The sequence below is a fragment of the Scardinius erythrophthalmus genome (assembly GCF_964197995.2).
Source record: "Scardinius erythrophthalmus genome assembly, chromosome: 17".
Lineage (NCBI taxonomy): Eukaryota > Metazoa > Chordata > Actinopteri > Cypriniformes > Leuciscidae > Scardinius > Scardinius erythrophthalmus.
This window is the reverse complement of record NC_138237.1, coordinates 13,332,980-13,347,605: the sequence shown is the minus strand read 5'-3', so window position 1 is coordinate 13,347,605 and position 14,626 is coordinate 13,332,980. Positions and strand designations below refer to the sequence as shown.

The window sequence follows — 14,626 nt, the reverse complement described above, 5'->3', positions numbered from 1 at the left end:
TTCCAGATATGTGACATTCCTGTGTCCTCTGCGTCCAGTTTATTCCAGTATTGGCAGCCATTTTTGTCTCCTTTTGTTACTGTTCCTTTCATGCAAGCTGTATGTGACTAATGGATGGCGAGATGAAAGCAAGGTGGAGGGGGATATAGAGATGAGTCTATTTTTTTAACGCAGTTATTGGAGTTGAATCAGGGGACACAATAAAGAGACAGCATTAATTAAAGCCATTTTTAACATAAATGGAAGTTGGGAAGAATAACGGGAGGGACTGATCATGTTACAAGCTCTTAGTTATTCGTTTAATCATGGCGTTTCAGCACACACACAAGGTTTTAACACGGGAGGTTTTAATGCCGGAAAGACAACTCCGCAGAGACATTGCTGTGGCTCGCTGTTTTTACTGTCTTTGCTACATTGGAAGCAAACAACAGCTTAAGAGGCCTCAGAGGACAAAAACACATATTCCAACACTTCTGCCAGCCATTTACTGAAGGATGAAGGTATTGTTTTTAAAGGAATGATTTACCCAAAACAATCTGCCATTTGTGTCGTCATCCCAAACAGTCAAAAATGCTATATTATCATTTTCAGTTCACCCATCATTGAAAATATCATTTTTGTTAAATAGCTTAAATAGAATAAACACAGTAGATGAAAGCCTTGGCAACAAACTGAAATAAAATAAGTTTAAGGACTATAATTGCTATAACTAAAATAAATTAAATCTCAATAGAAATATTAAAAAAGCAAAGAAAAATGACAATAGTGTTACAAAATTACAAACATTTTATTGAATTTTTACTTGCATTTGTCAGTTACATTTTGTTTATACTAATTTGAACTTACTATGGATTTTATTCATTTTATTTACATTTCCAAATCTTTGTACAATTTTGTGTGTGTGTAAATATAGTGGATGAGCCATTTTTTGGAGCATTCATTGCTAATTCTGCAAAATGCTCCTTTTTTGTTCAACTTTACAAATAGAGCCATACAAGTTTGGAACAACATGATGATGAGGTTAATTTTTCAAATTTTCTTTGGAGAACTGTCGCTTTAAGATGATTGCGCTTTTTTTAGGTTTGTGTTTTGGGTGTAATCTGAAGGGTGTAGGTGATGACAGGCAGCTTTTAATGTGTGTGGGCATGTGCGTAGGAGTGTTTGTGCATGTGTCACATTAGAGTGGATAGAGTGCATCTCTAGGCTTCTGCTTTGGTGTAAGTATTTGTGTGTAAGTGTGTGTGTATATTAACCGCAAATCATTAAAGCTCTCTGTATGACGCTGGCGCCTTGTGGCACGCAGGATGACTTCATTAGCGCTCCCTTCATGGGCACCATGGCAATGAACCCCCTGTTTGGCACTCTGATATGCCCGTCCTTGTTGGTCATGTGCCTCTGGACAGCTCCACGTCTAATGTCTAATGCTGTGACCTTTTAACTGTTTCTATTCTGATTGAGCATGATGTGGTGGCATGATGTGGTGACATAATGAGTACTAAGGAAGGTAAAAGTGTGGCGAGTAATGGAGAGAGACATGACAGACGCCAACACTGATTCAGGAAATGATCTATGACTAAGTGATACCAGAAGGGCTGTGTGGCTACACTCATTTTTCTACATTAGGGGAATCAATTGGGGTTGAAATTCCTCAAAAAAAGAAAAAAAAAAGCCTTTTTGGGGTTTTTAATCTCTGAAACTTGAGCAGGCCATTGAACTATAGAGATTTAGTTTCATAACTTATCTTTTTATGCCATTGCTAAAGGAATTTTATTTTATTTATTTTTTTGCTCAAAGGTTTCATAGCTCATTTATTATATTCCTTTTTAAAGCAGTGCAATTTCTTTGCCACTAGCGTCAACAATTGGGATTGCAAAATGAATGACTTTTCTAACATATTTCCTATCATTTCTCAGCTATATCAATTTTCAATAATGACAGTGGAGAAAAAAAAATAGACACAAATAAGACAATTAGAAGCGTACGGTATCTTTCAAAAGTTTAGGGTCAGTACGATTTTTAAAAAAAAAAAAAAAAAAAAAAATGAGCAAGGATGCATTAAATTGATGTGATAGAACAGACTCACGGTTTCCAGCTAAATATTAAGTTGCACAACTTTATTCAACATTGATAATAATAAGTAATGCTTCTTGCGCCCAAAATCAGCAATGATTTCTGAAGGATCATGTGACACTGGAGTAATGGATGCTGAAAATTCAGTTTTGACATCAAAGGAATAAATTACATTTTAAAATAGATCAAAATAGAAAACAGTTATTTTAAATACTAATAATATTTAACAAAATTACTGTTTTTACTGTGTTTTTGATCAAATAAATTTAGCTTTGGTGAGCATAAGAAAAAATTGTATCTAAACGACTACAAACGTTTGAACGACAGTGTACAAAATAAGTTGTTTAATATTAAATGAATGTAGATAACAATACAGGTAATTTGTTAATGGAAGATTGAAAATAAAATGATAAGAGAAGATTGAAAATAAAAGAAAATTGAAAACTCTGTTAAATGACTTTTGACAAATCTTTGCATAGTTTGTGACATTCTTGGTCTATTCTGAAACTTTAGGGCCCTGTGAAACTTTCACTGATCATCACTGAAATCTCGTTTAGTAGTCAGAAATGCACGTCACCACATTGTAAACGCTAAAGCATCCTGATGCGCCTCAGGCAACAGCGAAAGACTGCCTTCTGACCTAGCATGCAATCATTCCTCCAAAATAAGGGTTTTAACTTTGCAGATTAGTTCGGCTTCAGAAGAAAACATCTGTCTGAGCGCAACATCCGGAAAGCCCATAAATATGCACGCGCGAGGTTTTACAGGACAGGAACTCAGATCATGTGACACATCAAAAGTTCATTTACTAAGCAAGTGACACTCTGCTTGAAATATCAGATTAAAATTCTAAAATTACTCTAAAATAAAGTTGTGCTGAGATTAAAATGATGCTATATTTAGAAGCAACAAATATATAAAGTGGCATCTATTATGCTTTTTCTGCTTTATTCTGAAGTGCCTGAAACGAGTCTTCAGTAATTCCAGTCTTGCTTCCTATGTAGGCTTGTAACAAATTTGCATAATGCCAGCCTATGGTCTTCATTGGCTGCCCGCGAACGGCATCTACTTTGACCCGCCCTCAAACACTGTAATTGCAGGCCTAAAAGAGTTTGTGTTGTCGACATGTCAAGAAAGATGCTGTTTGTTTTCTGTGCTGCAAAAGCAAATTCAAATAACATGCACTTGCAAAGATTGAGGACTCTGGCTTGAATTGATACAGTAAAACCGTCGCCATTGTTACAGTTTGAAATCACTAGCTGCGTCCCTATTCAGAGGTGAAATTCAGATATGGTTATGGGCAATTTGTTTTCAACACAAGCTGTAAGCGGTTGACCGTTCACAACAGACTGCGCCATCTGACCAATCAGAGCAGAGTAGAGTCTCGGAAAGGAAGGGATGAGAGACTGAATGCTTTATCGAACCGTTTCAGACACTGAAAAAAGAGGTTATGCAATGTATATTGTGAGAAAATATCTTGTATATTTTTTTTACTTGGATGCATGTAAACCTATTGAGACTCCAAAACAAAATTAGGAGCCTTTAAAATAGCATAAAAAGGGCGCTTGAACTCTCCATTTGCTGTCTAATTGAGACACTAAACATATAATACGATTTTTTGACTCATCATTTGTCGACAGGTGTACTGCTTGTAACATTTTCCTGGTACATTTCCCTTTGGATTCTGCTCAGGCTTGTTCTCTGATCTTAGAGGTCTCAGTTGCTCGGTTGAGGTCGTGAGGTCACTGTGTGCCCGAGGCTGACTGACAGCTCTGCTCTGACACTGGATGATCATCTGAGAGGGATAAGTCTCTTTCTGAGACTTGTGAAAATCCTAATTCCAGCACCATGTGCACCGTGCAATGATAATTACATCGCGGCACCCCCGCTGAGGGTGAGAAGTCTCCCTCACACTCTCCCTTTCCATCCTCTCTTTCAGCTTGTATCACAGGCGAGTGCAGCGTGAGTTTAGCAGCTCATTCAGTTGAGTGCCACAGAAGTCAGCTGCCCTTCACCTCTGTAGCAGACAAAATCAGTAGCTGTCAATCACGTGTGTGTTAGTTATGAACCGCAGTCACAGGGACTGCTTTCATAAACATTCAGCTCCCAACTACTTAATTCTGGTTCATCATCTGACTGCAATTCTTTGTTGAAACAGCCACATATGCTCATTCTGACTTCTATTGTCTCCATTCTCATTATGCGCTGGGCCAAATCTACCAGTAACTCACTGAAATTTTTGTTTTAGCTTGTGGGACTCCAAAGCAGGAGTTGATTGCCAATTTCTCATTTCTCATTTTCTCAGTTTTTCTTTGACCAATAGCAGATATCGTTCCCAGCCATATTTCCTGTGCCTGAGCTTTCTGCCCTCATGTAGAGATATATTCTGTCATTGATAAGCGGGATATTAAAAATCTCTCCTTTTTGCTTGCAGCTACCCTGCTACATTCAAAATAATAATGGTCTTTTTCTGCTAGTCTTCTCTCCAAAACCACAGACAATCAGAGTCATATCTTACCATAAGGGTCCTATAAGAGTCAGCAGAAGTCATATATATCGGTCATCTTTTCCAATAGTTAACGAGTATACATTGCCATATATCCCATACTTACAGGTTTTATACTTTGAACATGGCCCTTTTCTTAGTATGAAATGATATACACAAGTGAATGATGTATTAAAGGTACAATATGTAAGAATTTCGAATCAAAATATCCAAAAACCACTTGCACAGTGTTATATGTTTCTTTCAATTGTGTACTTCCATTATCCTAAATGTTTCCAAGAATTTGTCAATTCTGAGAAATTCACAATTTTAAAAAGTGCTGTCCCTGTTCTTTTGCCGCCTGTCAATGACTTAATATCCACGTTATCCCTGGTTTCAGCTTGTACTGCCATAGTAACCATGGCGACAGACGTGGACAACTGCGTAATGCGTAACGTCTAGCGGCACGCTGTTGTTGTTTCGTTCAAACATTACGGACCATGGCAAGCAGACTTTGGGACAAAAGGAGAACTAAAACAAGGATCAATATAAGCGTGGCGTTTTTGAGATGCCGAGAGCTCCACGACTAACTTGGACTTGACAGAGCTTCACGAGTCACGACTTGACAGAGATGCCACTCTTGCATGTACTTTATTAGACAGGTGAGCAAATACATAAAATAAACCAATGTTATATAGCTCAACATAATAAAATGTTAGATTATGATCAGTATGTTATTCTAATGTTGATCTAGTTTACTGCTAGTCTCATACAGCCAACAAACTAACTCATAGAATAACATTATAACTTTCAACACACTCAGATGCATTTTAGTATGATAGTGTAATGTTAGACCAAATGAAACAGCGCTGTGTTACCTCACAAGTTTAATTCGTCAAATAATCTGACTTGTGTGAGTAGTAATTCAGCACTTGCGGGTAGGTCGGTAGAATTAAATGTCCTTATTCCTTTATATCTGTGGGACTCCGTGGCGCTGATATCAGTCTCTCATTCGCGCGCAATCGCGCCCTGCTTCATACCACAGTCGTGTTAAAAAACGTGAATGTTTTCACTCATCCATAAACATTATTAGATCCATCAGCATGACAGCAAGTCTCATCATTCCGCTTACTCACTGCGTCATCAACCTACACCTTTGTTATTGTAAGAGGTTAACAACCCCTAGCGGCGAAAAAAATTACACATTGTAGCTGTAAAGTAAGCATCAGTGATGCGCGGGTCAATGTATTAACAAACCGCACCCGACCGACGTTTTCAACTAACCCGCCCGCAACTCGGACCGCAAAAAGCGAAAAAGAAAATATTGTACCCGACCCGCTTCCTGACCCGCATTTTTTTAAAGTAGCTATAATGCTCATCGTAGCGTCTTAATATAACTTAGGCCTAATATTATAATTTTGTCAAGAATTATAAAAAATCGTCAATATAAGCTCATAATTTGTACTAAAATAGTCTAAATGTTTAGTTTTAAAAACAATTTTAAAAAGCTTGCTATGTCTATTTTGATGTTTCTGCGCAAGTTCAGCAGACAGCGAGGTTCGGGTTTGTTCCGATCAGAGCTCGTGAGCGGAGAGCGCATTTCTGAATATTCCGCTCCGCGCATGGTCGCTCGCCCAACCCAGATGGCCTGCTGGTTCGAAAATATGTGGAATAAGGGCTGCCTCCGACTATTTTTTTTCTTGTCGACTAGTTGTTCATTTAAGCCGTTCGTGGACAAATCGCCCCTTTATATTAAATTAATTACTTAAATAGGCTAGCCTACAGGAATAAGCGTAATGACCGCACGCATAAAGCTTGCCACAAAGAACCGGTTAAAATAATGATTATGAATGTGTCTAAATTAGCAAGGAGACATTTAATTGTTTAGTAATAAACTGGTGTTTTCTGTGTCGCTGCAAAGATGAAGTTGACAATGCGGAGATTGCGGACTCGCCATGAATGCCAGAGAGAAATGCACATTTCATATGGATCAGCCTACATAATCAGAGAGTATAGCCTATTTATTTTGGTTTGAATATTTTCGTTTAAAAGTAGACATTTCAAGCTTTCTGTAATATATAGCCTATATTTATCAAATCTGTGAGGCACAAGTTGAGTTTCGGCGCCCTCCAGTTCACATGCAGTGATCGCGTACCGGTGCCTTATTTTGTCTGCTTTATATTTGCTTCTTATTTAATAAATACGGGCAATTGATTGATAAAACATTGATCAAAATTAAGATACAATTTATACAAAACGAAAATCTTTTAAAAAGAGTTTTCTATAAAACAAAACTTAATGAAGTCGTCAAAATAATGTTTTACCAAAAACAGCGCCGTTGAGGGCGCCAGCGCCTCTGCCTCGCGAGTGGATGATAGCCCTGAAGACGCCTAGCAATGATATACCTTTAGTGGTACAGTAGTATACCTTTAGTTAAGTTATCGCAGCGCGCTAAGAGACAATGTTATCGGAAAATGCAGCCCAGGTATATGCATAATGGAGATTCCAAAGCGCTCTTCTTTGGTCAGAACCATGGAGAGCGATCGCGGATTTACTTTTACAATGCAACACAATATTTAAAGAGCATCAAGCTATTAAAATCTATATTATGTATACGCACAGATAATATAACACTAGGCTATATTAGTCAATATTTTTTTATTAGGTTAAGCAGTGATTGGATAACGTTTTTTATTTTATTTTTACGTTTTTAATTTAAGGCCCACCCACAATTGGTCTGGCTTATCCAAAACTGGAATCCTGGCGCCGTGCCTGGTTGGTCGTGCCAGTTTTGTTGCTATCAAATGTGTAAATAGCATCGCAAGAAGTAGCCTACACATGACAAAGCCAGCACTTTGGTCATCATCTTTCATTATTTCGGCAAATGTCTCCCACACTTTGCTCTTTCTATTTGTGTATTTGCGGAGCTTCCACTCCCCAGTCTTCACCTTTTCTCTTGCCGCCTCCATCTCTACCTGCAGACTGAGCTCGTGCGTCATCTTCGCGCCAGTTATTCAGCCAATAAAGTGTAAATTAAATTTAAAACGTATTCATAGAAAATTGTGTCTAGAACTATATCAATTACAAAGGTTTAATTGGCATCTTTATTTCAAACGACCCGACCGACCGCGACCCGAATATCATTAAAAATATTTTTGGATGACTCGTAACCGCGGGTGACCGCAGGCACCCGCTCATTTCAGATCAACCCGCGCATCACTGGTAAGCATGGAACAGAAGTTGTGATAGTCTTTTCTTCCATATTTTGACGTTTATCTAAATTACAAGACAAAAGTAGGGCAGAGCTTGATTTTGTTGATCTGGAATGAATTGGATCGTTGGATTGTAGTGGTCTGATATAGAGCTGGTAAGTCCCGCCCCTTCCGTAAAACCCCACTGGACCTCAAAGTTGAAAAACCGTCAATGCAAGTGAATGGGAGAAAATAATTATATTCTGGTCCCGTTTGAATTGTGCCATGAATGTAAACATATGTTGTCTGTGAATTTTTTATAGAACTTTTCATGTTACGAGTTTGACAGTATATGGTATGATTCTTCGGCTAGCAGTTGTGGAAAAGACATAACGAGAAAGACTACATGTCGCCTATGTGACGTCACCCCATAAAGTTGACTTACCCGTGGTTTTCGCCAACCTCAACGATTTTGTCCTCTCCCTGAAAGAAGGCGGTGAAGTGCACCAAAGACACAGACATGTTTAGCGGGATCCGTGAGCTAGTGTCCGTGTGCGAGTGTGACGACGTTTCAAACGCGTCGAGAGTTGTAGTCCACAAAGTGCTCTCACACAAAGTCTAACCGTATCAAACTTCTACCCGCTAAATTGTAGCATTCTTTACACGAAAAGTTATATAAAAAATTCACAGACAACATATGTTCACATTCATGGCACAATTCAAACGGGACCAGAAAATAATTATTTTCTCCCATTCACTTGCATTGACGGTTTTTCAACTTTGAGGTCCAGCGGAGTTTTGCGGAAGGGGCGGGACTTACCAGCTCTATTGCTGTGATCTCATGTGATGACAGGTTGTCCCGCACCAGTAAACACGAGAAGAGAAGAGATGTCAATGTAGGAGGAAGGGGAAGTTATTTTTTTATTAAAGATTACAAAGACACATGAATAAAAATAATAATAATGATGTGCACGGATAAATAAATTATAATAAACACTGCAATATTCCATAAAAAATAAGAATTGTCAAATGGGACTTCATGGTAATTTTAATCGTATTTATTTTTCTTCACTGCTGGCAAAATGGGCTTTCAATAAAACTTGCCTGCCTACACAGTAGAGAGGTGAACTTTTGAAATCGGTGAACCTATAGAAAACAGAGAAAATGGGCTGCTGTCTTCCCTTTTGCCAAATAGGTAGGAAAACTTTCACACCCATAATGCACTGGACATGTTGCCGTCCAAGGCCACTCCCACCAGTCTGCTATGGATACGCTTGACCAGAACCAAATACCGCCTTGCTTTAGTAGGATATACTTCTTAGCAAACTTTTAGTCATAATGGTGTCAACTTGTATTGTTCCAGGGTGCAAAAATTCCAAGAGAAAATGTTCAGTGGTAGTGAGTTACTGTACTTTAGGTTTCCAGTGAAGGATCCATCATGTTGTAGGCAGCAGCTAACGGCTGCAAAAAGCCCTAGAGCTGTCATCCAGTGGGCTTCTGCTGACAAATAAACATGAATTTCTCTTTCCAGGTAACTACAAAGAATGAGTAAACATTGGTAATTTACTACCGACACTGTAACAATACAAATCGGGTTGAAAATCAGCGGTTACGCTTTTTATGTTTTTTTTTTTTTACTATATTTTCTCAGAAACTATTATTTTTTTTGTCGAATATCACCATGCATATACACATTTTAGTTGTAAAGTAAGAATCTTGTTTAGCTTTAAAACTTACCTTTATTATCTGCGCAAGTGAAAATAGTCATTGTGACGTGTTGATTGTGTGGCAATAATTAACTTTAACGACATATCACATTCACTATGTCACGGTGTATTTTGAATGTTCGCATTTAGTGAGATTTTGGCTCTTCATAATGTGTCGATAGTCCTTGACTTGCATTGCATATGAAGCATATCTGTGAGATGCACAGCTCAGACTCTGACTGCACAGCTCCAGCAGAGGGCGCTGTTGTCACTACACTAGATTACGTGTTCCTGAAAAGGTCAATTTTATTAAAAAAAAAAGAATGTTGAAAACTTTGCCAACTCTTCATCCTTGTCTAACTTTCTTTCTCTCTTCCTCCTCCCTGTTTGTGTAGTGAGTTAGATAGATTGCGGGGGTGTTGCGGCAGCTCTATCATATTTAATGGGGCATGTCTTGCTCAGCCTCACAGTACTCTGCATGATCCCTCCACCCCAACCCTCTGCTGCTATCCTCTCTTCCCTTTTCAGACATCCATATTTCTTTCAATCTCTCCTCCTCCTATTCTTTCTCGTGTTATGAGCAAATCAGATCAGATGTCAGTGAAGAAAGATGCTCCTCTGCCAAACATAAGAACTGTAACTTTTATATAAGCTTACTCAGTTTGCCTGCTGTGAGTTGATGATTTTGATTTAATGAGAAGATCTTATTCACGGCCACATTTGCACAAATGCAGTGTGCGGCTGGTTCCACTCCAGTGCTGCTGAGGACATACAGGCTCATATGCGCTACGCCAGCCAGACACATTGCCTTGGCAACATCTAATGGCTGTCATCTCGGCGGTGTCACTGTGTTGATGGGATTAGATTAGATTAGGTTATGCTGATTTTCCAGAACATAAACACACACAACACTGAAAGCTGACAGTCTGCTTCAGAGAGATTTCTTGTGATTGCTACCTTACATGAATCACTGACCAAAAAGGTGATCCAGCAATTTAATACAGTGTGAGATGAGAATTAAAGACGTTTTTTTTGGCATGCTTGCTTTCTTTTTTTGGTGTGTGAAAAAAGAGAATTAAATATATAGAGTGACACCTGTGGTATCCTTGTAGATTTCTAATGCTCTTGTTTTGCTTGCATTTTGGGGACCGATAATTATTATTAGTAGTAGTAATTATCAATAGTATATAATGTAATGTAAATAAAAATGTATTATGTATTATATATAATATGAATAATCTTTATATAAAGAATCTTTAAATCCAATATTTATTGATGAATGCATAAAATAATAAATTACAAACATAAATATGAATACTATAAAACATAATTTGTGCAGTATCAACAATATAAATAATTATTATTAGTAGTTGTAGTATCAATTAACAAGTACATTTTTTATATAATTTAATGTAAATAATAAATTAATTTTGTATTATATATAATCTTAATAATGCTTATATAAATAATCTTTATATTCAATATTTAATGATGAATGCATAAAATAATAAATTACAAAAAAAGAATATTATAAAATATGATAATTGACTATTAAATGAATTACAATGTAGCAAATTAGCTCAAAAGATATATATATATATATATATATATATATATATATATATATATATATATATATATATATATATATATATATAAAATTAATTTTAACAGATTATAATTAATTATAAATATTTGAATTATTTTTAATAAATTCTGCTACAGTCAGTTCTAAAAATAATTCAAATATTTGTACAATTATTTAATCAGTTCATCAAATGAATAGAAAGCATAATCAATTATTAATTCTAGGAAATAAATAATTTTCCTGGCCAAGAAAGAATAAAGTAAATAAAGTACTAGCAGGGTAATAACATAGGTATCGCTAGATCAAGATGTTTAAGTGACTTCGATATTTTTGTGAGTGGCAAACACAGAGACAATAAAGCGTGGATATAATGGTTTAATAAGTGAAACTACGGTAGGGTACACATTAGGGCTGTTTTTGACTAAGGATTTTCATAGTCGAATCTGATTCGTTAGATTTTGCAATAGTCGACTGATAGTCAAACCTTTTTTTTTTTCTTTTCTTTTTTTCTTTTTTTTTTTTAGATAGCAGCTAGATTTTTTCCATTTCAAACAAAAGAGCTAAAAAACACATATATATCACACATATATCATAACATTTCATAAACATGAGGAGCAATATGAGAGAGAAATTTGGTGATGGTTGTTTAGGTACATTAAACCACGTAAAGCTTTTTCACGCCCATGAGAACCGTGTGGAGTCAACTCACTGCCGCTCCGCTGCCCTGCTGAAAATGTGAAGCAGAAACGCTTAATATCAGATAAAGTCCATAATAATTGGACACTGGGTTCGATTTTTTGACCATTTTCAGTGGTTATGAGGAGAAATATGATAGGGAAATTTGGTAATCGTTGTTTAGGTACATTAAACAACGTAAAGCTTTTTAACGCACATGAGAACCGTGTGGAGTCAGCTTTTTAACGCACATGAGAACCGTGTGGAGTCAGCTTTTTAACGCACATGAGAACCGTGTGGAGTCAACTCACAGCCGCTCCGCAGCCCTGCTGAAAATGTGAAGCAGAAACGCTTAGTATCAGATAAAGTCCATAATAATTGGACACTGGGTTCGATTTTTTGACCATTTTCAGTGGTTATGAGGAGAAATATGATAGGGAAATTTGGTAATCGTTGTTTAGGTACATTAAACAACGTAAAGCTTTTTAACGCACATGAGAACCGTGTGGAGTCAGCTTTTTAACGCACATGAGAACCGTGTGGAGTCAACTCACAGCCGCTCTGCAGCCCTGCTGAAAATGTGAAGCAGAAACGCTTAATATCAGTTAACGTCCATAATAATTGGACTCTGGGTTCGATTTTTTTTTACCATTTTAAGTGGTTATGAGGAGCAACATGAGAGGGGAATTTGGTGATCATTGTTTAGGTACATTAAACCACATAAAGCTTTTTAACGCACATGAGAACCGTGTGGAGTCAACTCACAGCCGCTCCGCAGCCCTGCTGAAAACGTGAAGCAGGTTTTTGAATACATTTTTATTTATTTACATTAGTAAGCTACAGGACATCTTTCAAAACATAACCTGCGCGCAAGCGAAAAAATAAAATAAAAATGGTACCCAGCCCTTCTGAAAATGCGAATGCGTCTCTGTCCCCAGCACATTTCAAACCAAACTGACGCCCATGTATTCGACTATGAGGTTCATAGTCGAATCAGACCTCTCCGAATCGAATCGTCGAATCCTCGACTATTAGAAGTCAGCCCTAGTACACATACAACTAAACTAAGCAAAGATTGTATACAGAATCAAGAAAGTAAAGAAAAGTGAAGAAAGAGAGAGAGAAGAAAAGCGAATGGCAAGATTACAATCAGTTAACCACAACCTAAGAGAAACATCAGAGAATCAGGGTCACTTTAAAGGGGCACAATAACTTACAAACGCATCTAAAGGCTGCGAACGGGTACTTGCATTGACTTTGGTCGCTGAACAAGTCCAGATGCGGGAGATTCTCAATAATTTTGCCAGGAGTGCGCTGAAGCGTTCGTCTGGGTTCTTGGGGTGGTCTGAACTAATCAGACACTCTGAAAGGTCCAATCAGTTCACACCCATTTGGTGAGGTGACCAATCAAAGATGACCGGGAGAAAGTCTTTGTATCTCCATTTGCATGTTCATGGTGGTATGGAGAATTTGTGCAATCTTTACCCAAAAGTATGGTGAAAATATTTATCATAACATGTTGTACACCATTGATTATAAAATCAAAAGATGATTCTTTTGATACCAAGATAGAGTGGATTTGAAGACATTAAAGCAGTGATGCATCATCTTTGAAATCAACATTTGAAGTTACTATAGGCATAACTGAAGAATCATTACTAGGCTAATAAAAAACATAGGGACATGCATAAACCACATTAGAAATACTATATACATTTGGGAAAGTTTGTGGGCAAGAATGGAGTAAATGTCCTTGTGTATTGGAAGTTTATCTCTCTAGTCTTTGACCAAATGGCCAGTGCCGTCTGGTCTCCTGTGCTGTCTTTGAGGGTTGCAGACAGTCTCTTGCTCAGATCGTTCTGGAGAGCAGAGGTGATAACGGTCTTTGAAGAGAACTGGTTTGAGTGCCGATGACAACAGGGGAGAGGGGGAAGGTTTTATGATGCCTAGAGCATTTTGATTAAGTCCAATTGTTACAACAATAAAATTTGTATTATTATTATTATAAATATTATTATTAATCACTAATTATTACCAAATGAAAATAATATATACAATAATCTTTAAAAATAATTAATAAATTACTAAAAAATTCAACATGAACATTATAAAATATGATAATTGAATATTTAAATTAATTACAATAAATTGTTTTAAGTATTATTATTATGAACATCAATTTATCAAATAAAAACAATATATTTAAATTGTTTTGTTTAAATGTATTTAAACATTATATATTCTATATTTCTATAAAGGATGTAATCAAATATCTAAAATGGAAGCAGGCCAAATGGAATGATTTAAAAAAAACGAACAACCCATACTGATTGGCCACTAATCTGAACTAAATGTCTATGGTGGGCCCTGCTTTCTAATGAATTTCGCATGTTTGTGTTTGTGACAGGATTTTAACCACAGTTGGTTCAGAGTTTGACTTAAGAACATTGCGGGCCGTCAGAGTCCTGAGACCCCTCAAACTTGTGTCAGGAATCCCAAGTAAGTGTTTGGCAGTACAGAACACTTTGATTTAACACTGTTTGTTCAGATATTCAGACATTACAAATAGATAATAATGATAAAGTGAGACAGTTTTTCCAAATGTAACCAAATCTGGTTCTCTCTTTAGGTCTTCAAGTAGTATTAAAGTCCATAATGAAGGCCATGGTTCCCCTTCTTCAGATTGGACTGCTGCTCTTCTTTGCCATAGTTATGTTTGCCATCATCGGTGTGGAGTTCTACATGGGCAAGTTCCACCTCACCTGCTTTAGATTGGATACAGGTTAGTCTACTTCTTGGTGTTTTTTTTTTCCTTCTTTTTATTGAAAATATTTCCTATCAGAGTGTAAAGCTTCTTATGAGAGGACCCAGGAAATAAATCATACAGCCACTGCAGTCAGAGACGTTTCAA

The 14,626-nt window shown here is 37.0% G+C and overlaps 1 protein-coding gene across 1 annotated transcript in view; it reads left to right on the top strand.

Annotated features, from left to right (window-relative positions):
• The window catches only part of cacna1bb (calcium channel, voltage-dependent, N type, alpha 1B subunit, b), a gene marked incomplete at its 5' end in the record, with an annotated part of 156,599 nt that overhangs the window by 46,765 nt on the left and 95,208 nt on the right, over positions 1 to 14,626 (top strand). Inside the window, 2 exons of the mRNA XM_081389983.1 lie at positions 14,123 to 14,214; positions 14,345 to 14,497. Of these exons, the coding sequence (XP_081246109.1) occupies positions 14,123 to 14,214; positions 14,345 to 14,497 (245 nt within the window). The remainder of the gene's footprint in view (positions 1 to 14,122; positions 14,215 to 14,344; positions 14,498 to 14,626) is intronic.